General features: G+C 41.8%; 1 protein-coding gene across 1 annotated transcript in view; it reads right to left on the bottom strand.

Moving 5' to 3' along the window:
• arid3c (AT rich interactive domain 3C (BRIGHT-like)) overlaps nucleotides 1-25,235 on the bottom strand; it is a 61,998-nt gene that overhangs the window by 4,786 nt on the left and 31,977 nt on the right. Inside the window, exons 4-8 of the mRNA XM_084694716.1 lie at nucleotides 14,111-14,183; nucleotides 3,769-3,952; nucleotides 2,943-3,181; nucleotides 1,504-1,773; nucleotides 14-103 (exon numbers count right to left, since the gene is read on the bottom strand). Coding sequence (XP_084550842.1) covers nucleotides 14-103; nucleotides 1,504-1,773; nucleotides 2,943-3,181; nucleotides 3,769-3,952; nucleotides 14,111-14,183 — 856 coding nt within the window. The remainder of the gene's footprint in view (nucleotides 1-13; nucleotides 104-1,503; nucleotides 1,774-2,942; nucleotides 3,182-3,768; nucleotides 3,953-14,110; nucleotides 14,184-25,235) is intronic.

Raw genomic sequence — 25,235 nt, 5'->3', positions numbered from 1 at the left:
GCGCTCTATTTACCTGTGTAGACAACTCCATTTATTTCTATTGACATGTTGATGCTGCTAATGCCGTTGGTAGACAGGTTCAATGCGGTCTCTTGTCTATCATCTGTCAGGAGAGGAGGCAAAGAGCGAGAAAGAAAAACTCAATATGAGCATTTAAAAAAGGAACACAAGAAGCAAGAACTAGGGCTCCGAAGCAGTATTGGCGATATCTCAAAGAGTGACAGGATAAGAAGCAGTTTATTAAAGAGTTCTGAGGGAGCAAGAAATGTCAAAAGATGCTGCAGCTATTTGATATGTTGGTCGTAGGTCAAAGCAGTATTGTGACACATTAGACGAGTGCTCAAAAACTTTGATGCTATCAATATGATATAAAATGTGGAGAAAATACATGAAAACACATTTTCTCTCTCACACATGCACAACACATCCAGAAATACCCACAATTATTTATGTTTTAAGTTATGATATCAGTATTCATCGACAAAGGCTTGGTAAATGGTAGATAAATCCAGATAAACATTTCTTTAAATCTACGTGTTCTCAAACATCACATGGACAGAAGTGTCTGCAGACACTTTCTGGTCACTTGCAAATTATAGTGTTTTAAATGTAATCTTTAAATTGTAGTGTCCATGGTGAGTGGAATTAAGATTGGTACTCATCGAGCCATCAAAAGTGAGGTGCAAAGCCCACTATTATTGCTATTACGAGAGAGGCGGTCATGCGAAAAGAAAAGTTATCACACATGAGCAAATAGGCCTCTCCTTCTTACTTTGAGCCTCAATCATTAAGTAATGACTTATTGCTTGTCCAACACCAACCTTTCTAGAGCCATCACAATGAGGATAGATCCAAATTGAATGGGAAAATGTGTCCAAACTTTTGACTGGTACTGTATATGTATAGCTTTGTATTTACTCTTTGTTGCATAAAGCTAGAAAATAAAGTTCCATTATTTGAAAGTTTTATTTTGGTAAAGGTTGAGATTAAACAGTACAGACTGAGTGTCTGTGTGTGAGAACTTCAGAAAATCAGTGTCATTGATTGGCCAATCAACAACCAACTAAGACAACCAGGAAGGGCTTAAGTACTTTAGCTGACCATTGAACATCCCTTCTCATTAAAAATATCTGCTGTAGCAACCATGTTAACTTCTAGCATAACTGGGTAAGAGTGCATCCCATTAACACAGGGGCTTGGGTTTGAATTTGGCTCCCCTATCTCTCCCTGCATTCCTGTCTCTACAGTTTGCCTATCAATAAATAAAGCAAAAAAAAGGGCACCAAAAATTGCTAACCCAAGATCTCAACCAACAAAATGAACATGTGACCGCCTCTCTCATAATAGCAATGATAGCATGATTTGCATTTCACTTTATATGGTCCAATGGCTTCAGATCTTGGTGAATTACTTCCACTCTCCCACAATGCTTCTGGCTTCACCCTCTTGAAAAGGATCCAACGTGTTGTGTGCTTAAACCCACCCCAACAACCCCTTCCTCACCTCTGTTGTTGAGCTTGATGTTCATGGGCAGCTGAGTGGCCATCGCTAGCAGGTTCTGCTGCAGCGCGTTCTGCATCAGCCTCTGCTGCTCCTCCGCCATCCTCATCATCTTCTTCTCTGGTGGCTCTCCGCTCTCCAGCTTCTCCCTGAGCTGCTCCAGGGCCGCAGCCTGGACGGCCGCCTGGGCCGCTACAGCCTGGGCCGCGGCGTGGTGCCCTCCCAGGGACAGGGGCAGCCGGCTGGCCAGGCAGCCTCCCATCATGGGCTCCTCTGCAGGACGGAGCGGAGAGGACAGAGGTCAGATTTCGTATCGTCGTTGTGCAACGTGGCCTATTAGTAATGCGCACGTAATGTTTTTAAGGGACCCTGTTTGGTTCCCTCCTGGTTTGACTGATTGGTTGATGGTTTTACTCAGTAAAATCTATAAAGTTCAAGTAGTTTTTTCTACAGCTAGTCTTTGACAGAGAATTCCTGTGTCTGTTTAATATTTGAGTATCGTCCAGGAAATTGACCCTAATCAGAACTCAACTGTGTGAAGCAGGAGCTGTAAAATACTGATTCATCTCATGATTTTACATCGTGTTGCGTTCCACATGAAAAAACAGTCTGCTGTTTCGTATTTTCCCCTCCCCTTATTCCTTGTGGGTCCATTATTAAAAAAAACTATTCTGCTTTGCTCCACATTCCACTCTCTGATCTGAGGTGGACGTTGGCAGTGCTGGGACAAGGAAGTCCTGCCAGACGTTTCCTCTTTGGAGTGAAGAGCATACCACCCACAGCTTACATAAACATGTAAGGCATGGCACAGGGGCTGTTGCTATATACTTTCAGACAGGAGAAGACTTTTCCTACTGCTGGTTTGTGAGCGGACAAACATATAAATAAGAGTCAAAGCTGCACAGATTGCAGAGGCCTGGTGGTTTGGACATTTGAATAACCAAAAGCTTTTCATGATCAAATATGTCTGTGCAGCGTCTCGGTCAACCTTGAGAACTTGATTGCTTGGAAACTTGACTGAAAAGATGTGGAGTTTTGGGGGTTAATATCTAGTAAAAACTTTGTTAAAACATGTTAACAATTGAGCTGCACTAGTCAGCCATTTCAAAGTGTTAATTTAACACCAGGAGTGGATATTTTACTCGTTGAGTGTTTATATAAGTCCAGTCTCATGAGATGTACCTATATAAACCCTCCTGGTGTTAAATGAACATTTCGTCTCACTGTGATGAGGATCTGACCGTGCCTAGCAAAAAGCATGAGGGACTACGCTGGAGCTGTGTGCTTATAATATCCTTAGATGAGCCTTCTCATCACACCATGGTCACACAGTGACGTGTCAGCCTGGTTGTTGGTCAATTCTGGTAAATATCCAGGTAGGTCCCCTGTTCTACCCATTCAGCCGTAGCAGGCCGATGGATCACCAGAACTGACCCCCTCACCTTTCTTGATGACTGGGGACTGGGAGAGGTGGCTGCCGTTGGCCATGCTCAGGTGGGACATCTGCATCTTGGGGGAGGACAGGAGGGTTGGGGTGCCCACGGGGGAGTAGTTAAAGATGGCCGATCCGTAGCTCTGCCGGCGGCCTTCCCGCCGGTTGCTGTCGATGGCGGCCTGGAGCTCCCCAGGGGAACTCAGTCCCCTCTTTTCACATTCGTATGGGTAGAGGTACTTCATATACCTGGGGGGTGAGAGGGGCAACACGGTTTGCCTGTGGCCTGTTGTCTTGGCTGTAGTCATGTGCAAAGATTTAAGCAACCCCATTCAATATTTAAACGGATGTGTGATTTCAAACTACTCAGCATATTTTTATAATGTGTTTGGGACTGGATGTTTTGATGCTGGGTGGAAGTGCTGACCAGGCGACAACATCTGCTTAATAAAGGAGAACTGTCACAAGCACCCACTGTTAAGTAGGGCCAGAATGATTTCATTGCTTTCAATAACAGTCTTTTATATCATGCACAAACAAGTTGCGCTTACCATTGTGGTTCAGGTTAAATCCTTTAACTACCACACGCCTATAATTATCCTGCCACATACTGGTGTGATCAGTACTATAAGATTCACATGCATCTATTTTGGAAGAAAATGAAAGGTTATTTAGTCTATTAAAAGTCTAGGCAAGTCCAGCTATGCTGATCTGATAGACGTAAATATACTGTATAGTCTGCCATAACAAGGGCTCTGGCGTACAGTAACCAGAAAGTGCTTCACAGGCAAAAACAACAAAAACGCCACTTCCGTTGTTCAATGTTTTATACTCACTGTGTTCGGAGAGTGAAAGCTGCACTGGTGATAGAGGTAGGGAGGTTGAGGCCTTTGGTGATCTCGCGCCATATTTTCTTATTGATGACCTCCACTAAGCCTCCTTTTTCGGTGACAAGCTTGTAAAGTGTGTAGAGATCCAACACCTGCTTGGCCATGATAGGAATCCGATTCACTGGAGTCCCTGCAGATAGAGAAACACAATATCCACAATCAATGCCATTAACTTTAGACCTCATTGACAGGGCTTCTCAGGGTTCTTATGGGGCTGGTTTATCTGAAGCATGTCAGAGGCCTGACAGTTCGTTAAGAGGGAGTATTACTCTAGAAAAACTCTCGCAACTCCGTGTTCTTTTTGTTTTATTGGTCCGCTCTGACAAATGAAATCCACATTTCTGTCTATGGTCTCTAACGTCTTGACGGGTAAAAGATTGTAGCTCTTATATAACCTTCACAAACATGTGATATGTTTTTTTAACATTTATTTTTGAGGACACCATCAAGACCAAGAAAAGTAAAAGACGCATTTAAAAAACTTTTAGAACTCTGGCAAATGAAGAGGTGATCTCATTTAAGTTGTATTCTTTCCAGCCTGGTCCTTAATTAGCAGAATGAAGGGACCTAGATAATAATTTGTACTTGCAATTTAATTTAAAGCCATAAAGTGTGAAAGCCAACCCTTTGTAGTGATTCTGGAGAGGCTGACCCTGACATAATTAACCTGCATTTTGCTGATAGAGTTCCATCGTGCACATCGGATTTACCATAATAGCAATCAATAGCTGCAGAAATATGTTGCAAACAACAGCAATGGGAGGGGTTGGGTGGGTCTGAAGTAACCTCCGACCTGGTCAAAACTCATCAATTAAGTCAGGTAATTATGGCTTCATTTTGCTGCAGTAGCATGTAAACGGAGAGACACTATTAAAACAAAAGATTGATCTTCTCTCTGCTTGAGGACAATGACGTAAAAAAAAAAAAAATCTCAAGCAGCGCCACCCAGAAGAAACACATTACTATCTACAACTTCCAACTAAACTGTCTATATATCATGGCACATTGTGGTCTTAGGAGTGGGGTGATCTCAGAAAGGTTAATGGACATATTTAGAAAGCAGTCAAATGAAGATTGAGATCATTGATACCCTCTCTCCTCAAACAGTCAGTCTGGAGTTGCTTAGCGCTTTGTAGCCTTCAGATCAGTCAGGTCAGATGCACTTATAAGAATGTGACAGAGACCTACAGAATGAAAAACAAAAGACAAAGAAAGCTCCTGTCTCATTGTCACAGCACCGGGTTATAATGCAGAATACGGGGATTGATCTATAAAACAATTATTTCTGGGAATGTACAAAAGCTAACCAAACGAACACTGGAGCAATAAATAACAGACTTGGGCTGAAAGCCTTTGTCTGGCAGAATCTGAACCAAGACAAGCCTCTTAAAACTTGATTTATGCTCTTTCGATACTGGGGGTGATGTATATGTGTCCCTGATTCTGTGAAAGAGATATACAGAATAAAAGAGAAGGCCGACGAGGACCGCCTTTTGTCAGCAGAAACAATCTGATCAGGCCATGGATCATTATGACAATGAGCAATGGTGGACTGCAGGAGAGACACCCTGTACTGAGTCTAACACCAGGCTTCTGCTTAATCGCTCACTTGCTGAAAAAATGGGGGGCTTAATTGAAGCTGTGAGGGGAATCGGGCCCGGTAGCCGAGTAATCATCTTCGTGCTTGGCTTCATCGCTGATGTGTTCACTTCACACCTACATCCGATAATGGGATGGGAATTACTCCTCCTCTTTGGCTTGCTCTTTTAACCCATGAAATGAATGATTTAAAGCAGCGACTTGGGGGGAAAAACAAATGTTTACCTACTAATGCTACTAATATGTACCTAAAAGGGCCAGTAGCGAACTTACAGTTTGAATTACCACTATTGTGCTAAAGATTTTTTAATAAAGGATTTACACTGTCCTTCAGGCACATGTGTACCTTGTGACGACAGCTAGGATCAAACATTAAAGGGAACTAGCTTTGAAACCGAAACATTGGTTCAGACAAAAACATCTGTCCTGATTTGACTGATATCAGAAGTTGAAATACAGAGCATTCAACAGTGTGTTGAAGTTACATGCTTTTGTTTACTTTTTTCACACTAAAATACATATTATACTTATGATTTAGATGTCCCTTATTCCCCAAGGCTAATAAACAACAAGGGAAAATAAACAAAGCATGTCTTTATGAAACTCAAATCTAAAAGACCATCAGTGTGCATATTATAAGTGGTGTAACTATAATAAATCTCCGTCATTCAAGTACTATAAGAGCAAACCGACACTGCCCACTATCTTTTGTTAACAATACACCTTGGTCTTGCCTCCAACAAGATTATTTAAAGGAGGAAAGGAAACATTAGGAATGCCAGTCTTCTCTGGATGTTTAGTGTTGCAAAAATCGAATACGTTGTCATTCTTTTAGGAAAGCAGCTCCTTTCTATTCCAGGTAATTACATCAGGAGACAAAAGTTGACTTATTTGTAAGAAAGTGCTGATGGTAGTTCTGAGGCAATAATCAATTAATACCCAGAGTCTTAAGGAAACAATAAATCAAACAGGATATTTATCAGTACACAAAAGAGGCTGACACTCATTGTGTAGGAGAAGGCGATCAAAGCACGTCCATCACTCTCCAGCTGCTCCGGAGGTTCAGAAACACGGCTGTTTCTCTGGCTAAAGGATGAATACACATATTTGTCAGAGACAACCCTATCTAGTTTCAGTGTATTACGAGAGATTTATAATATGATCTGTACTTAACTAAGGTTGAACGGTGGGGTTCATTTATGAAGAGGCATGTTGTAGTTGTTCTCTTACAAGACAGGGGTGATAAACATCAGCTGAATTCTTCTTGCCAGAAATCCTTTCTGCTTTGACAAACCCTCAATAAAGCACCATTAAAATACGTATATTAACGCACACGGTTATATTGCTGGTACACCAATATTAGCTTGGATTTTGAGCTTTGACTGGCAAGATGATCAACTAGACTTTTTAATGTATTTATTAAAGGGGATCCCACCTCTTCTGTTCTCAGAGGAGCCTGTGATCTGTGGCTGTCGCTAGGCAGATCATGATTAACGATGGTAAGACCAGGGCACAACCCACAGGTCACGACCCTGGGATCCAAACCCATACCCTCATGGGCCGAGACCCAGACCCAGCAGCAGCCAGGCATCAAGAACCAATCACAGGAATTTATTTTTATATATATTTATCTAAAAATATTTTGGTCCTATTTTGATCACACTAGGAGACAGGAAATGTTTTCCAAAAAAGTCTAAAGATGTTTTGAGGCCTAGTATTGACTCTTGTGGCTGAATATGAAATGCCATGTGTTACAGTCTGCTTTGATGGTTGACAGCTTCTTGTTCATTTGGAATTTGAGTTATTATAAGTAATTAAATCAAGATTTAATGATATGATTACTGTGGTGAAAACCAAATATAAAATATATGTTCAGATATACTGCAGAGTAACACAAGAGATCTAAAAACTTTATTTCAATTTTTATAATAAATATAAATATATACAACAGCTCAACAATTGTTAGATTTTTTTTCTGCAGTCAGAAATACAATGTAGAGTCAATAGAACAGGGACTTTCAAGATTCAGTTATTTAAACTAGCACCTAATGGTGTGTGAAGGCTAATGTAATATTTCAGACTGCTGGGTAGGTCAAAAAATCTCTCTGATTATAGGTTAAATACTGCTGTCAAATGGTAGTTATTTTCTAACAGGCCATTTGGACATCACAAATGAATATGATTTAGTTTATTATAGGCTTCCCTGCATGTCTGGAAATGACCTGTGCTGCAGTGAATCAATGACCACATACAATGGACTGAATCCATAACGAGACATGCAGCTGCTTACATGATAATGTGTGGATGTCACCTCACTTTACAGTCTGTTCTCATGTGGTTCCCGGTGTGCTAAGAAGACGTTCAGAACTCTGGAACTCTATCCTGATACTCCAAAGTTCTCACGTAAATAGCCCATGCACCCCCCCCCCCCCTCTTTAGTGTCGGCGTTTCATTTACATACATCAGGCTCTAGGTGATAAATGAAAAACATATTGTGAAACATTAATAGAAGTCAAATATGATTGAAAAAATATTTGTCCATTAAGATATTTTTTATTAAGTTAAAGTGACTTAAGTTTCTTCAAACATCTGTTCTCACCCCAGAAATTTAACACTTATCATTTTCTCAAACAAATTCTTAATGTCCATGTGCAATGATTAATTCAAACTAAAAACTAAGAAATTGAATCTTTTCAACAGTATCAACTTTCAGCATCCTGACCAACATGGTCTGATTGTTTATAACAATTTAGCAATAAATATTCCCACCCGAGGCTATTCTGTCAAACAATAACACAGGCTTAGGGAAGCTTATTTTGTGATGGAAGGAGGCGTCAATGTCTGTCCTTGGGAACTTAGTACTGCGTCCCTCAGGGGGAATCAACAAAGGGGAAACAGACTGTGTGAGTGTGTGTGTGTGTTTGAGAGAGGGGGAGAGAGGGGGAGAGAGGGGGAGAGAGGGGGAGAGAGAGATGCATGGTTTTGGCTATAGTAGATGTTTCATTGACCCTTTATCTTCATTCTTGCTGTCTGTCTACGGCCAATAAGTTAGAGGCTGCCTCCCGCTACAGCCAGTAAGTTAGAGGCTGTAACTCAACAGCTTGACTGGTGGGAAAGAGGGTTATTTTCATCCTGTTTAAGAAGAGATTATTAGACATCAGCTGCAAGGAAGCAATAACTACACAAACTACTGTTTGGTAGGGGGGGAATTTGTATCTTGTCACCCAAGTGAAAGGGACTAAAGCACTGTGAAATAGCCTACTGTGTAGATAATTGACCAGAATATTTCTAATCCATTCCTCATTTGGTTCATTTCTGTGTTTTCTGGTATGACTATCTATGACAGGAAATAGCTCACTAACTGAGACCAAACAGCAGTTGAAAATATCCTTCCAAAAGTCAAAGAGTCTTAAACAGACAGTATCTCAGCATTTAAGGTCAATGCAAACTTAAATTATCCACACTGCTCTTCACATCAGATTTAGGACAACCTGTGACAGCAACCCATCAGGAAAGTCTAAATATACTATATCCAAATATTCCCCCTACGCAACACACACATAGTATATCTTTTAATTTCACCTCTAGATGTTTTTTTTGGGGTTGCAGATTCAGATTCCACTGTAACCCACACTGGGTTAAGAGTTATAAATAAAATGGTGGCCAGTATCGTTGATCAATGACCTTTCATCTGTCAGCTTACGGCTGAATTTAGACCACACTAAACATGACCCAACGGTCAGTCAAATTTAGACCACCGGCATAACTGCAGCTGGACACTTCACAACCTTTGCTTAATCTGTATCCATCCGCCCATGGTTTGGCGTATGGAGAAAGCATAGAGGCTGACTGTTTTGCACAGTTCAGACTCACACAGGTTCCCAGTTAATGGACACAAACCTGTTATGTGAGTGGGTGGTAGTAATTAGACCCACTGCCCAGTGTGTGTAAACCCTTCCTGTCATGTGTCAACCTACAGTTTAATACTATTTCAACCCTGGTTGCTAACCATTTCACCTTGTTGCCGTGGTCAAGCTGAGTGAAACGGACTGTTGAGATGGAGACAGGATGGCTGAATCTGACACACAACTCTCTGTTCAGAATGTGAGAGTACCAAACACCAGGAGCCAACATGCTAACGGACAAGCTAACGCCACATTTTCCGACAGACTTTAGTTTCCCTCCAGGGCGGACGACGCAACATCAGGGACACGATCAGACCAGATCCCATCACCTGTCACTGTCCCTTACCGTACCCCTGGGGTCAGCTGTAATATGAATCAGGGGAATCATCGCCCCCCCCCCCCTACAGATGACCTCTTGGTACGGTCCACGCATGTTCATACTCTGAATGTTCCTGTTCATGGAGCCTCATGTGAAGGAGATGGTTCAAATTGGGGATCTGCAGCTGCCATCTTTGGGCACAAAAGGTTTAATTCATGTGGATGGGAGTGGGTGGCTGATAGGATTTGTGTTCAGCTCTGAACTGAGAATGGATCCACACTATCAATCAAACACAGGAGAGGATTTAGTTTACACCTAAAACATCCTCTGTCTCTCTCAGATTTTTAGGTAGCTACTGTAGCATTGAGACAACATTGGGGATGTTTAAATCAACAAATATATTTTGAAGACCAATAGAATATATCCTATGTTTTCATTTATAAATTAAAATTGTGCTGTATGGCATATTAACGCATATTAATGCCCCAATAGAAAAGCGATGCTGAACCAACAAAATACATTTAATTCACTTCACTTTATGAATCCCGAAGGAAATTCAAGAAGCCATTGATTTGTGTTAAGTGTGTTTGTAGTGTTTTTCATGGGCCACTATCCTTGAAAGGCACAAATATAGTGAAGGGCCAGGGGCTAGGGCTTCACGCTGGTACAAGTATTGTCTGATGGAATTCAAATAATGTCAGGCAAGTCTTTTGCCACTAAACAGCCCACATGTATCTTCAAGATGTTCTGGCCTTGAACAGCTTTTATCATTGATAAGACAGTTGGAGACAGGAAAGCAGTGAGAGAGAGAGGGAGAAGACGTGCAAGAAAGGGCCTAAGGCAGATTCAAACCCAGACCCTTACATTCCCATGTCGACACCAAAGCTCTTTCTACTAGCCATCAACAACATAATAAAATAAAAATGAGCACAAGGCAACCAAAAACAAATATGGATGTTTGAAAGAAGTACTGATGTTTTAGAACCGATGCAATTTATTGTGTTAAACACAAATACAACCATTACTGCCTCAGTGTTATTCAGTATCAAGACATGAGGGAGACTAAATTAAATCTCAGTATTACAAATACACAGTATATATTTCTAGCAGAGTAAGTCAAAGGTAGATATTTTTAATGAAAAAGCAGTATTTTGTCTTGATAAGACCAAATTTGACAAATGGGTGTTATGACACAAAAGACAGCCCTTAGTTGCCGGATGGCGGTCTAAGTTAACTTGGCCAATAGGAATGCAACAACATCTGCGTGATAAAGCAGGTCTGCATTCCTGTCATCAATAATTTCACAAGATGTGACGGACTTGCCAGACATTCCAGAGACACATGCTCACCAATCAGGGGCGACACAGGTTCTAAACTGATATTAAAAACCCACTAAATGTAAACTGGAACTTGAGACTTTTACCCCGTCAACATTCCGTTGTAGAATGAATAATTTTTAACCGTCTCTTAACTGGGGATGGGACTGCAAGATGTCAGGTGACGTTTTCAAGAGACGTTAACTGGGACAATTCGCTAGTCTGCTGTGATTAAGTTTGTCGAAAACGACAGAGTGCAGATACGGGTGTTGGTGATCTGCTATGCACTGACAACGTCTCCTGAACTCCAAAATCAATTACTAATTGAACATCTCCCAACAACAATCCATATCACATCTAAATCCCAGTGACCAACTCCACCAACTAGATCATCAACACAAAAACAGGTAGACCTGCATCTGCCAAACATATAGTTTAAGATAATTCACAAATAGTATGGGGATAGTATGGTTCATCTAACTGACAATGAGTGATCTTAGCCTTAAGGTAACTGCTGGTCACACCTTAAATTCTCCAAGGCATCCATTAATGGATTTAGAACAACATTTCTCCCTCCCCCAAATCCTGTGATGGAAGGTATTTGCAGTTGTTTTGTTTGAGAGGCCAGTGACTTAATCATCTCCACCCTGAGGAACTTCTACCAGAGACGAGCAACAACCAGTGTGACTACCAAATATGTCTAAAGTAACGCACATTATCGTTAACACATTTTACAGCGTCTGTCAGAAAGTTGAAATTGATTTACCGTCTCCGAGGGCATTGATCGGGAATCCAGCTGTTACATTGTTCAGGTGCCCTTTGGTTTTCTATAGTAAAAATAAACATTTTATACAGCTTTTGGACATGGCCTCTTTTTGTTCTTTGGGAGAACAGGAAAACCATTGTTACCTAACTCACAACCACGTTTACTGAGGTGTTTTTTATTTACAACTCCTTCATGGGATGTGAAAACTATGCTGGTAGTGGTGGTTTCTAAACATCACATGAAAATCAAGCTTCTTGCTTTTTGATCTGCAAGATTGTACTAACATATTATACTGAAAATATCTAATACTTTGTAATGTTGGTTAAAAAAAAAGGCAGGAATGGGACGTTATCTACACAAAACATGTAACAAAAAATTTTAAAAAAATTATTATCTATTATAATCTAAGTATGTATTTGTAATAATGTACCAGTGGATAACAAAAACAAGGTGGCAAGGCCAGAGGCACAGTAATCTGCTTCCAGTCTGCACTACATGAAGAGAACCAACCACACACTAACACAAACACGCAAGTCCTCTGCTCAAAATAGTGCTGTCATTGTGTCCAATCATTGTACCTTTACTCTCTCATGGGGTAGCCAACTTCCTCATATTATGCAAGACCTTCAATGCCAAAATGCCCTCCTCCCCTCCTTCTCCTGCCCACCCCCTCCCTCCACCAATAACGTGCCGTCTCTGGCACCAGCAGATTCCTGATTGTGGGAAAACTCAGGGGCGATTTGGCCACCAGCCCAATAAATCTGGGGAATTCCTTACGCTGGCGGAGCGAGTGAATACCAGGATGCTGCCCTCCCTGCAGTGGCACGGACTTCCTGTCTGTCCTGTTTTAACATCAGCTGGGGGGTAATTATAAATCACACAGACCCCACTGTTGTGATGATGAGGGCGTTGTGCCACTGATATAAAAACCCTGCTCCCTCCTCGTGTAGAGAAACCCACTCCTCCCCTCCGCTCAGGAAACGCAACCAGGACTACAACAAGCCCTTTAGAAACAAGGAGCCACATTCTCCTATTGTTAGAGGAATCAAACGTTTGCAACATCTGTGTTTTCACAAGGCTGAAAGTGTGAGGAACACAAAGACAGATAGGTAATGATGTGGGACAAGAAAGATCAAATGTTTATAAACAGAAATGTACGTGATTAACCAAGATATAATCAAATGTTTATATAAGGGGTATTTAATATAGTCTAATAATTAAAACATTTAACATTTTAGTTTTAGAAACATGTAATCTGATGTTTTATATCATACTTTCTGGTCGATGTGCTCTTGATTAAGATTTCTTTAGTCGAGCTGCCGTATTATATTATTTAAGACAAATAAAGCAATTAAAAAATATAAATTTAAAAGAAAAGGTGTTATTGTTTTCCCTTTCGTTAATCTGTGCTTTGTTTTGTTTGTTTTTTGCACACAGCACGAGCACAATTGGCTGCCGAACTACAAACTCTGCCATAGCCTACTTTGTCGGTGTTATTAGGCAAAATGGCAAAGAAATCTGTGGTATGGCAGCATTTCATTTACAGTACATTTACATTTACAAAATACCGGGTGACTCAAAAAAAAACCTTTAATGCAAACTCTGCCAACAACGGTTTATTTTTCATAGTTCGATGTTGAATAATGATGTAGCCTACCACCTGAAAACCATAAGTTGGCCTACTTCGCTCATGCTAACACGTGCTGGGTTGAAAAATGAATATGCTTATTATAAGAATCACATCCAAATTAAATGACATTATCTTCTCCGGCCAAGACAACACAATCTTTCTGTTGCACCGTTCCCCACTCGGCTCCTGTGTAAGTTTGTATGCTGCAGTTTTTCAGGCATGAATAGCGCACTGATTTGCATGTTAAACAAACAATATTTTTTATTTGTAGTACATTGTAATAGATAATAATTAATAACCAATCAGGCATCTTGTATTATATCGGCATTTGGTAACAACAGGACTGGTGACATGAGGCTTATTATTAGGAATAGCTTATTTTATGGCTGAATCTGGAATGTCCAGCAGCTACATTGAGTCAGATCGGGAAAATGTTTGTACATTTATGTTTGTCTAGTTGTCAATCTCCCTTCTTACGTATGTATTTCTTTCATATTATTTCTTAAAACAGTGAGGGAAAACATCATACAAAATGGTTTGATGAAAAACATTGTGACATTTATAGAAGAAAAAAAACTTGGTCAAATTTCCATTAGTCGATTTTCAGAAGTGCTCGTCGAGTCTTGGTCGACCAAAGAAAATCTTAGTCGGGGACAACCCTAATATATATGTATTTTTTTACATCTCTTAAACAGATCTATGCTAATAAAGTGTTCAGTTCTGTCACTTTTGACCAAAATAACCACAACTCACCTCTCTTCTGCATGAAACTGAAGAGGTCATCCAAAAACTCTTTCCTCTTGTCGTCATCATCCAGCTCATACAACTGGAAAAAGACAAATAATTATTAATATCATAACATATTAATTACATATTGATAACAATATAATAACATAACATAACTCATTCCAGTCACAGAGTGTCTGCTTACTTTTGATATACACAACCCCAAGTCTTAAGAAACTTAGCAAATTAACTGAAAGGTTATACAATATCTCTTGAGAAAATCAAACATTTATTTCTGCAGCAAATAAGCAGCAATGACAATTTTGCTCCGGGAGAATGTTCTGAGTGTCCTTGGGGCTTTGTAAGCAGAAACGTAGCATCACAGTGCAACATATTACATGGAACGTAATACATATTTTCTACAAAAAGAAATGCAAAAGAATGATGGAAACATTTGAGTAAAATTCATTCATCCATCATACACAAAGAGCTGTCTTGCAGCTCTGACGAGACTTTGAACACACTCAGAACAGACCAGGGCTCTCAAACTTGTTCCTGGAAACACTCTGTTGTTTACCCAGTTTTTTATTTCAGTTTTCTATTATTGAATGTTCATTTTAGATTCAAACTCAAATGAATACAAAAACAATCCAAAAATGCAAAGTAAGGTTTGCTTCACTGCCATCCACGGCTACAGTAAATGTACTATATGAAAACCGTAGAAATAAAAAGGCAAATGCATTCAACGCCAATTGACACAATGCATAGAGATATTCATATATTTGCCACAAGAATTCCTTGGGGTGTATTTTAGGAGTTTTATACTCCTTATTGGCAGATCCATTATTCTCCTCATCCTGTTCTATTCACTTGCTTTCCCACCATGCTTTCAGTGCAGCCACTTCTGCTTGATGGCCATGTGTTCCTCTGAACGTTCACTTTCAATAAGGGCCAGTGCCACGTAACACTCACACACACACACACACACACACAGCCTCAGCAGGGCCAGGGCCACGTTAGCAGACGAGCCGGATCGATGCAGGAAGACAGAAGAGTGACCTTTAGGAATCAGCAGGAAACCCTGAACGAGGTCCGGAGATAATAACTGATCATTTAGGAGTGTATTAGCTGTCACCAATATTAGAGAACCAATGCAGGTCAGCGCTCTGAGGGGGATGCCAGGGGGCCGGGGGGTGGGCGGGAGAACTCCCTACAGGCATTCACCGGTGAAAATATTATTGAAATGGTCATAAAGAAAGGACATGCAGAACAAGGTTAAGTGCAGGACTGAGGATGTGACATTGATTGCTTTAGGTGGAGAGCAAAGGTTGGGCACCAGTGAGTCTGGTACACACGCTCAGTAAAGGGTAATAATATACACATTACAAACACCATGTGTACTTCTTCTCATGGATCGCAAACCGTGTCAATGTGTCCAAAAATAATATAGAATTCTTTTTTTTTTGTGACCCACTCGAATCAACAAAAAAAGAATTATTCCATGTTTCTGTATTTTGTATTTTTACATTTAGAAGCATTGTAGTGAGTTCTGTTTTATAAATAAACATAATACTTTACATGATGTAGCCTATTGCAAAAATAATTTGTAACCGGTATCTGATTCCTTCACCAGCCTGTTGTGTTGTGGTTGTGTTTGTGCTAGGCTAGGCTGCTGAACACGACTCTGGTCAGAGTGTGTGCTTGGGCCCGTCTTGTAACAATCAGTTCTCTACCACACACACACACACACACACACACACACACACACGTGTGGATGGATCCATTCGTATCAAAACTTCATCAAAAATATCAGAATTTAACACTTTGCTGCACTTAGCTAAATGTACTGTACACCTTGAGAGCAACAGCATCTTCATGATGCCGAGTAAGACGCGCCGCCGCACATGCGAGCTGCTTTCAAAACAAGCACATTCATGGTTTACAGCAGAGGGAGCTGTTCACAATAATTAGAATGAGCCATTAACAGATTTAATCCACTGTGGGTTGCAGTCCAGTAATGTCCACCTTTATTTTAACGCTTTCCTTTTAACATCTATACCCCAACATAACACCCAACCCTATTTACTATTTCTAAAGACTACATGTCTAAATATTAACTTTATGGCCTTCTTGACATTTAAGTCAAAACAGACTTCTTCAACTCGGTGTCCCTTTATTTGTTTTGATTGTTTATGGTTTGTATTGGTGTCCGTTAGCTCTTGATGCTAGCTTGTCTTTTAGTTGTATAAATGATGCGTGAAAGTTGTGTTTTGTAAATAGATGATCCCAGCCATGATAGAGAGAAGGTTGCTACACACAGAATAACTGTACAAGAAAAATCATGAGCGACGGCAGTTTTAACAGTGCCCCACCCCTTTAACCCTTGTGTTCTCCTCGGGTCATTGTGACCCATCAGTCATTGTGACCCACCGTTGTTTGCAACAACTTTACCGCATACAAAAACAAAATGAAGCATTTTCTTTTAATCGTTGGGCTGTCTCAGACCCCCCACATTGCGAAGGTGAAAATAAAATTATTTTTATTTGCTTTTGTATTGGGTAAAATTGGGTAAACACAACGATGGTTCGTTATGAACCTTTTGGTCATGTGACCCGAAGGCAGCACAAGGGTTAAACGGTGTCAGAAGTCATCTAAAGGCATCGCTGTGAGGACTCAGGGTTCAGCTGAACCTCACGGCATCTCGCTTAGCCTCGTCTCACATCTTCCACAGTTTTCACCCAGAGGGAATGTGCTGTCGACATTTCTCGTGAAAATCTGTCGTCTTGCTGTCACACTAGTCTGGCTGGGCATACGAACCTTTCAGCTGTAAATGTGACTTCTTTTCCCCCAGACTCCTCGGCTGCCTGCTACACTGAAGGTTAGGTTACAGCCCTGCCTATCCAGCCGATAGCATGAAACAGCACTTTAAAGGCTCTACCAACGGATCGAGCATAGTGAAAAAACACAGCATGTTTTTCATCAAGGAGGAACTGGTCACATTCTTACGAATCTTGTCACATACTTGGCCGACTTTTCAAATTGTCTGGAAAAGTTCACTGTTTGGAACATTCTTAGAATGTTATAACTGGTTTAGCTTTGGTTTCTGCTTAAACTTTACAGGCATGGCTCCATAAATAAATACATTTACATCCATCTGTGTATACATGCTGAATTCACACGTGGATGTGTGACCTGCCAAGCTGGCATGACATCCAGTTGACACGCACATATCACATCGGCACAAGACATAAGAGTGTGTGTGAATACTTTCAAAATACTGTACAGCGAGCCAAGTGTCTCCCTTCAGCTCCTAGGAATCCACTACTAGTGTGTGTGTGTGTGTGTTTTTGTGTGTGTCATTGTATGTAAGCTCTCTTGCGCATGTGTAGGTCTGTGTGAGCGCGTGTCTGGGTGGGTGTTTGAGTGAATGAGAGCTTGTGTGTGTGTGTGTGTGTGTGAGAGGGCTGGGCGAGTGACAGACTACTCAGTGCCAGGCGCAAGGGGACAGAGAGTTAATGAGAGAGCGGTGCTGCTGCCTGGTCATGCTGGCTGTCCTCCAGCTGGCACCGTGCCAGCGCTATCAGCACTCCTCCAGCTCACATTCCCCAAGTACGCTCAGCCTCCGCTCACACACTGATACACACACACACGAGCGTACACACAGACTAACGCACACTGACACACACACACTTGACACAAGTACACGCTAACACACACAGACAGTTCCAGTGAGCGTACGGGAGCCCTGGTGTGCTGATGTAACACGCTGGGAGCTGACTGGTCCTGGTGGGCCGGATCCTAATGGGATCTGCCAGCCTCTGGAGTCTACGGCCTGGATTAAGGGGCTGCCAGTTCACCTCATGCTGGCTGGCTTCAGAGAGGCAGGGCTACCCAGTCAGACAGCAAGTGTCAAATCTTAGTTTCCTAATATTCTTCTATGTAACATACATGTGGAATGTTTGTCTTGTATGGCTTAAGCCCAAACCAAATGTTCCACTTTGTAAGATAATAAAGTTAATATTGAGTCTTGAACATGAGTATGACTTAACAGGAAATTACATCAACTTTGCTCCAGTGTCAAATTGAGTATCTAGTTGTTCCATTCAGATGATGCTCATAATCAGAGATAATAAACTGAGAAACAAACACCCTCATCATAAAGGGTCCTATATCATACTGTCCAATCCTACATGGCTCCAACAGAGGTCCAGTAAATCATGCAGGCAAGCGCAGCCATGTCTCAGACCTTTACCACTTCCTGTCTCAGGCTGCAGTATCTCATTAAACTACTGATCCTAGTCAAGTAAATGACAGAGATAGACAGAAGATTAAGTGCAGGGGGATTTAGTGGCCAAAGTATCCTGATTCCCTCTGAGAGGAATACAGATGATCTCCTTTTATTCCCCAACATAAATTATTCCAGGAGAGAGACCAGCCTGATCCCTACAAGACGACTGTCAGCCCCCCATCCTCCATCTTGTAAATCCCACCTTGATATGAACAAGATGCCTGAGGCCTGTTGGTTTGCTCCTGCAGGAGAGGTGTTATCTCACTGGAGAACTGTACGTACGCTGTAGGCGGAGCAGACTTACCACAGCAGCCTGGGTTTGAATCTGGCCCGGACCCTTTGCTGCGTGTCTCGCTCTCCCTGTCTTTTCTGTCACACTTCACTTACCAACTGTCTAATAAAGCATAACACATTTTACCTAAATAAATGGACAGAGGTTTACAGTTCACATGGGCAATAGAAGGACCCCAAGGGAAGACATATCCCGTCTTTGATAAGAAATGCCTAATTTTTTGACACTGTTGAAGATGTCAAACAATCGTTTCCATCATGTTACTGTTAGTAGCAAGCAGTTTATTTTTTATAAGGAACGGTTCGAAGGTTTGTCGAGGCCCGAGGTGTGAAATAACAAAAAACCTAAACACTCAACAGGAACATCAGATCACCAGAAAATAATGACAGGCAGACAACATTTGATGTTGCAGACGTACTTGCAATTACAAAGTGTTGACTCAACCACTTCAGAAAGGTAGTCCTTGGTTCAGTCTGTATCAGACTGGTTAAACTAGCTTTCTAATCTCTCTCTTGAACTAGGTCATGGTTGGTTGTGAACACACGTGTGTAATGTTTGGCATAATGTTCTTTTTCACTCACTGATATCTTTGATACAAGCATGGGTTCTATGTTTGTCGTTCTTGTCTCTTATCCATGGAGCTGTCAGTTGGTCAAGAAAACGTTCTAGACAAAACGGGTGTTTTGTTCAATATATACAGTACATCATTCTTTTCAACGTTTTTATGAAAATAAATGAAAGGGGTGTCTATCTTTGAAAGACAGGACATCTCGACAGCTCTGTTCTTACATGCAGTGAAACATCATGTTGACGAGCATTTACGTTTACATGATAACTTGTCTGAGTAATTTTTTTTTAATGTGTTGCCTTACAGACATACAGATTCGTCAGTTATTAACAACCCACTTGCATGGTACGCTAATCCACGCTAGGTTAGGCTAGGCTACACTATGCTATGCTATGTGAGGACCTATGGAGAGGGACAGCTACTATGTAAGACATAAACAAATCCCCTTCTCCCTGAAACCATTCTCTCATTAGCTTATTTATACTTGTCATTTAGTAAGCCTCAAATGTCAGGGTCAGTATGAGTGTGTACACTAACCAAAGGCCCAAATGAAAGAGGCTCATTTTCAATTGATCTCCTCCCTCCCCTCCTCTCGCTCTCCACACATCTGGTCCTGATAAACAAAATTACTCGTATTTTTAGATACATTGAAGATTGTTGTGAATCAAATTCTCCCTCCGGGTTAGGGTTCCACTTTGACCTGGTTCATTCCATGAAAGAGCGTGTCTTTAATGACATGCCCTCATAAAGTAATTTAAGGATTTTCTCGAGAAATACGCCCTGCTCCCTTTCCCCCCTTTTTAATTATGGCAGAGGTTACAACCCGGCAGAGCTGCAAGCACTGCTGAAGGAGAGCCCTATGAATTATAGATTGTGAAGAGGGGCCATTTTCTATGTCTGTTTTCTATCAATTATTCATTGATATCGCTTGTATCCTTATTTTCCTGCTGTGTCCAACAAGGGCTATGATGAGGTAAAGGTGGATTTTAACAGCTTTGTAAAGCTGATCTCAAGGTAACTAGTTCTGTTGTAGTTCGGCAAAAACTGCAGTTATTATACTACAAAGTGTCCCTGCCATCAAAACAATGAAATAACCGCACACAACTTACACACACTGACTACAGAAGAATCTCTCCCATTCAGATCGTAAAGTAACATAAAACATGTTCTGTTCCAACCCAGTATTGAAGGCTGAGGGTTCATGGTGTTCAGAAGCTCAGCAGACACAAGTCCTGCTGTAAGAAATCCAGGCCTCCTCTCCTGTTTTAACACAAACGGCTCCAGATGGGTGGAGACCTTTTGAACTGGCGAGCCTCATTCTGTCCAGACCAAGTTTATGGTGGGTGAAGAGGATATCTTCCTCTAAGCCTTATCAGTGATGATCTAGGGAGCCACTGGGATACTGGACTGGGATTGGGAGGGTAGAGGCTGCTGACTGGTTGTTTGTTAACTAGGAATCGTAAAACAAATGTCATATCAAATGGAAACAGCAGTAACAAACTTGATGTTTACACGTTTGGTGGCACAATTTGGTACTTCTAGTCTTAACCAATATCAGTGGCATTAAGAAATCCATCTCCATTATTCTGTACTGCTGCTGTAGTAGTCCAGTCCAGTGTTGGATCAAATCAAGGCACATAAGCATGTGTACTTGGTATGGATCCAGTTTAACTCTTAATGTCAAACAGAGAGCTTTAGTAAATGTGTGTGTGTATGGAGATGGCAGGTTCTGTAAAACGTACGTTGTTATATGCCTTTCTTCCCCTCTCTCCTCCTCTCCCCCTCTCTCCCCCGGTACTGTAATACAATGACCGGGCCTATTATTACAAGCTTTCCAATGTCTCAGTGTAGAGACTGGTCCCCTTTATCTGTGCCACTTCAAAGCTCTCCATATACCCTTCGGCTATGAGACAGATACAACGTCCAATAAATCATTTCAACCACCAGAACGCCTCATTGTCGTTCTCCCCTGCTCCCCCCCCCCTCCCCCCAACTCCTTTCATCACTAGAACCAACCTGTCTGATGCACCTTAATGCCATTAAAAACTTGAACGTGAGGATTCAGTTCCTGCAACTGACGTCTGGGAGTTCTTGTGTTGTTGGGTGTGTGGGGGGGTTCCCATCACAGACAGCTCTCATGGTGGTACAGGAGGTTGTGAAACCTGCTTTACAACATGTAATTCCCCTGTCTTTGTTATTATCTTTGATCAAGATATCTAATCTTGATAGATAAGCGAGGCCTAGACATTTAATCTGTGTGGGATGTGTAGGACAATAGGACTGAGCCTTAATACGATTCAACAGCCAACTGTCAGACAGGACACACATTTCAAAAGAGCCAGATCCACATGCCTCACAAACTCCAATGATTAACGTGACTCTTGTGTTGGGTGTGTGTTGATGACTAGTGTGTACTCACTAAGGCTTGCTTAAGCTACAGGTCTCCAACACAGATTAGTAATGAAATGGTTCAAATACTGATCCGAGAGCAGCGGAAAGAAATGGAAACTGAGTGAAGACTTTTTTTCCTTACAATACATCTTAAGACATAAAGCTGACTTTTAGGACTTTTTTTTTGATGATGTCATTTTGACATACGTGTGGTTGTATAAACAACGTGATGACAAGAAAAATGTTTGTTTAAGGAAATCGTAGGTAAATCTCACATTTTTGAATTCTGGGTTGTTACATTTGAATGTACCCTTTAGGGCCATCGAAAGTGAGACTTGTTGACAGGATATGTTTATCAACGTCAAGTCAATCCAGCATTCAGATATTCCCTAACATGTTTTCTTACTCAAAATTTGTATTCAATCTGTGCAGCAGTTTTCTGGAGAGCCACAGTAGAAACCATGTGATGGGACATTTAAAGAGCTAGCACACTTCTGTCCTGTTTAGCATTCACCGTTCCCACAGTAGAATACATTAGAGTCTAAATCTTAGGGTTACATAACATGGTTTTCACAATTTAAACTTTTTACGATAACCTTCAACCAATAAATGCTAACTTCTGAAATGAAATGTTGACATACGGTTTGTCCTTATGCAACAGCTGGACCGTGGGACCCAACAGCTAGTGTTGTAACGAGTGTTGTTTGAATCTCAAACACAACAAATCATTCAGTTGACCTTCAAGGGCCCAGTCCCGTGGGTATTCTTCTGGGCGGCGTATGAACATTATACCCAGATTGTTCTACGCAAGTGTTTCACAATAATCACCGTAGAAAGAAATGTTTTAAACGTGATGACACGTTTGTATTGTATTGAAGCTGAATGACATTCCCTGGAACAACGGTTTTTACATAATGACAGTTGGCATGCTATAAAAGTGAATGCTTGAGACCCACCTTCTAAATCTTGTGCAATACTGCACATGCAATGATGTTCCCATTTCAATACACAATAGATGTTGAACAAGTCAGACGGATTGTTGAGCATTTTGATGGCAGCTCTATAATTCCATCTGCGTCTTGAAATTCTGAATTCAAAGTCAATGCATCAAATGGAAACCACAGTTAACTTCAACATTTATCCTTATTTTTTTAATGGTTGATCTTTTGTATTAAGTTTTTTTACAGATGTAATATTTCCTTAAATGATCAAGTACCTGTAAATAGGACACAAATTGCAGTAAAAGTACAAACTAAAGTCAGTAGACATAAAACCTCAGAGTAAATATGGCCTCACCAGACTGATGACTAGACTGGAATGAAATGCAAAGAATTTCACAATCATCATTCACCATCCAAAACTTGTTTTTACAAACTCTTACGGAATAATTTGGCTTAGTTGAAATTAAGTCACCATACAATCCGACACACACAAAAACACCTCACAAGATATTTATCTAACCTTCTCTAGTAAACTACAATTCATATGTTTCTGTTTCTCATTTGAACAAAAATGAAAAAAGGGCTTTGCAATGGTGGATATTCCAAAACACAGAAACCACATTTTAACCAAAAGTCTGCGTGTGATTTACGTGTAGGGCTGTCCCCACTCAGTCCACTACGGCTGTCCCCACTCAGTCCACTAGGGCTGTCCCCACTCAGTCCACTAGGGCTGTCCCCACTCAGTCCACTACGGCTGTCCCCACTCAGTCCACTAGGGCTGTCCCCACTCAGTCCACTACGGCTGTCCCCACTCAGTCCACTACGGCTGTCCCCACTCAGTCCACTACGGCTGTCCCCACTCAGTCCACTAGGGCTGTCCCCACTCAGTCCACTAGGGCTGTCCCCACTCAGTCCACTAGGGCTGTCCCCACTCAGTCCACTAGGGCTGTCCCCACTCAGTCCACTACGGCTGTCCCCACTCAGTCCACTAGGGCTGTCCCCACTCAGTCCACTAGGGCTGTCCCCACTCAGTCTACTAGGGCTGTCCCCACTCAGTCCACTAGGGCTGTCCCCACTCAGTCCACTAGGGCTGTCCCCACTCAGTCCACTAGGGCTGTCCCCACTCAGTCCACTAGGGCTGTCCCCACTCAGTCCACTAGGGCTGTCCCCACTCAGTCCACTAGGGCTGTCCCCACTCAGTCCACTAGAGCTGTCCCCACTCAGTCCACTAGGGCTGTCCCCACTCAGTCCACTAGAGCTGTCCCCACTCAGTCCACTAGGGCTGTCCCCACTCAGTCCACTACGGCTGTCCCCACTCAGTCCACTAGAGCTGTCCCCACTCAGTCCACTAGGGCTGTCCCCACTCAGTCCACTAGGGCTGTCCCCACTCAGTCCACTACGGCTGTCCCCACTCAGTCCACTAGGGCTGTCCCCACTCAGTCCACTAGGGCTGTCCCCACTCAGTCCACTAGGGCTGTCCCCACTCAGTCCACTACGGCTGTCCCCACTCAGTCCACTAGGGCTGTCCCCACTCAGTCCACTAGGGCTGTCCCCACTCAGTCCACTAGGGCTGTCCCCACTCAGTCCACTACGGCTGTCCCCACTCAGTCCACTAGGGCTGTCCCCACTCAGTCCACTAGGGCTGTCCCCACTCAGTCCACTAGGGCTGTCCCCACTCAGTCCACTAGGGCTGTCCCCACTCAGTCCACTACGGCTGTCCCCACTCAGTCCACTAGGGCTGTCCCCACTCAGTCCACTACGGCTGTCCCCACTCAGTCCACTACGGCTGTCCCCACTCAGTCCACTAGGGCTGTCCCCACTCAGTCCACTAGGGCTGTCCCCACTCAGTCCACTAGAGCTGTCCCCGGTCGATATGCTCTTGGTCGACTAATATTTTTTAGTCGAGCTGTCGTATGGCAGTGTGAGATCTGATTGCCGCTTGTGTCACCATTGCTGAATTAAAGAAATGTTCTACAGAAATTGTAGATTATATTATTTAAGACAAACAAAGCAACTTAAAAAATATATATTTAAAATTAGTGTTTTTTTCATTAATCTGTGCTTTGTTTTGTTTGTTTTTTGCACACAGCACGAGCACAATTGGCTGCCGATCTACAAACTCTGCCATAGCCTACTTTTTCGGTGTTATTAGGCAAAATGGTGAAATCTGTGGTATGGCAGCATTTCATTTACAGTACATTTACATTTACAAAGTACCGGGTGACTCAAAAAAAACCTTTAATGCAAACTCTGCCAACAACAATTTTTCGTAGTTTGACGTTGAATAATGATTTAGCCTACCACCTGAAAACCATAAGTTGGCTGACTTCGCTCATGCTAACACGCGCTGGGTTGAAAAATGAATATGCCTATTATAAGAATCACACCCAAATCCAATGACATTATCTTCTCCGGCCAAGACAACACAATCTTTCTCTGTTGCACCGTTCCCCACTCGGCTTCTACGTAAGTTTGCATGCTGCACTTTTTCAGGCAGTGAATAGCGCGCTGGTTTGCATGTTAAACAAACTTTATTTTTAATTTGTAGTACATTGGTTATTAATTATCTATTACAATCAGGCATTTTGTATTATATCGGCATTCGGTAACAACAGGACTGGTGACATGAGGCTTATTATTAGGAATAGCTTATTTTATAGCAGCTGAATCTG

This window comes from Hypomesus nipponensis, chromosome 28 (genome assembly GCF_054491055.1).
Source record: "Hypomesus nipponensis isolate SF chromosome 28, ASM5449105v1, whole genome shotgun sequence".
Lineage (NCBI taxonomy): Eukaryota > Metazoa > Chordata > Actinopteri > Osmeriformes > Osmeridae > Hypomesus > Hypomesus nipponensis.
The sequence above is the reverse complement of the archived record's forward strand: the minus strand, read 5'-3'. Positions and strand labels throughout refer to the sequence as shown.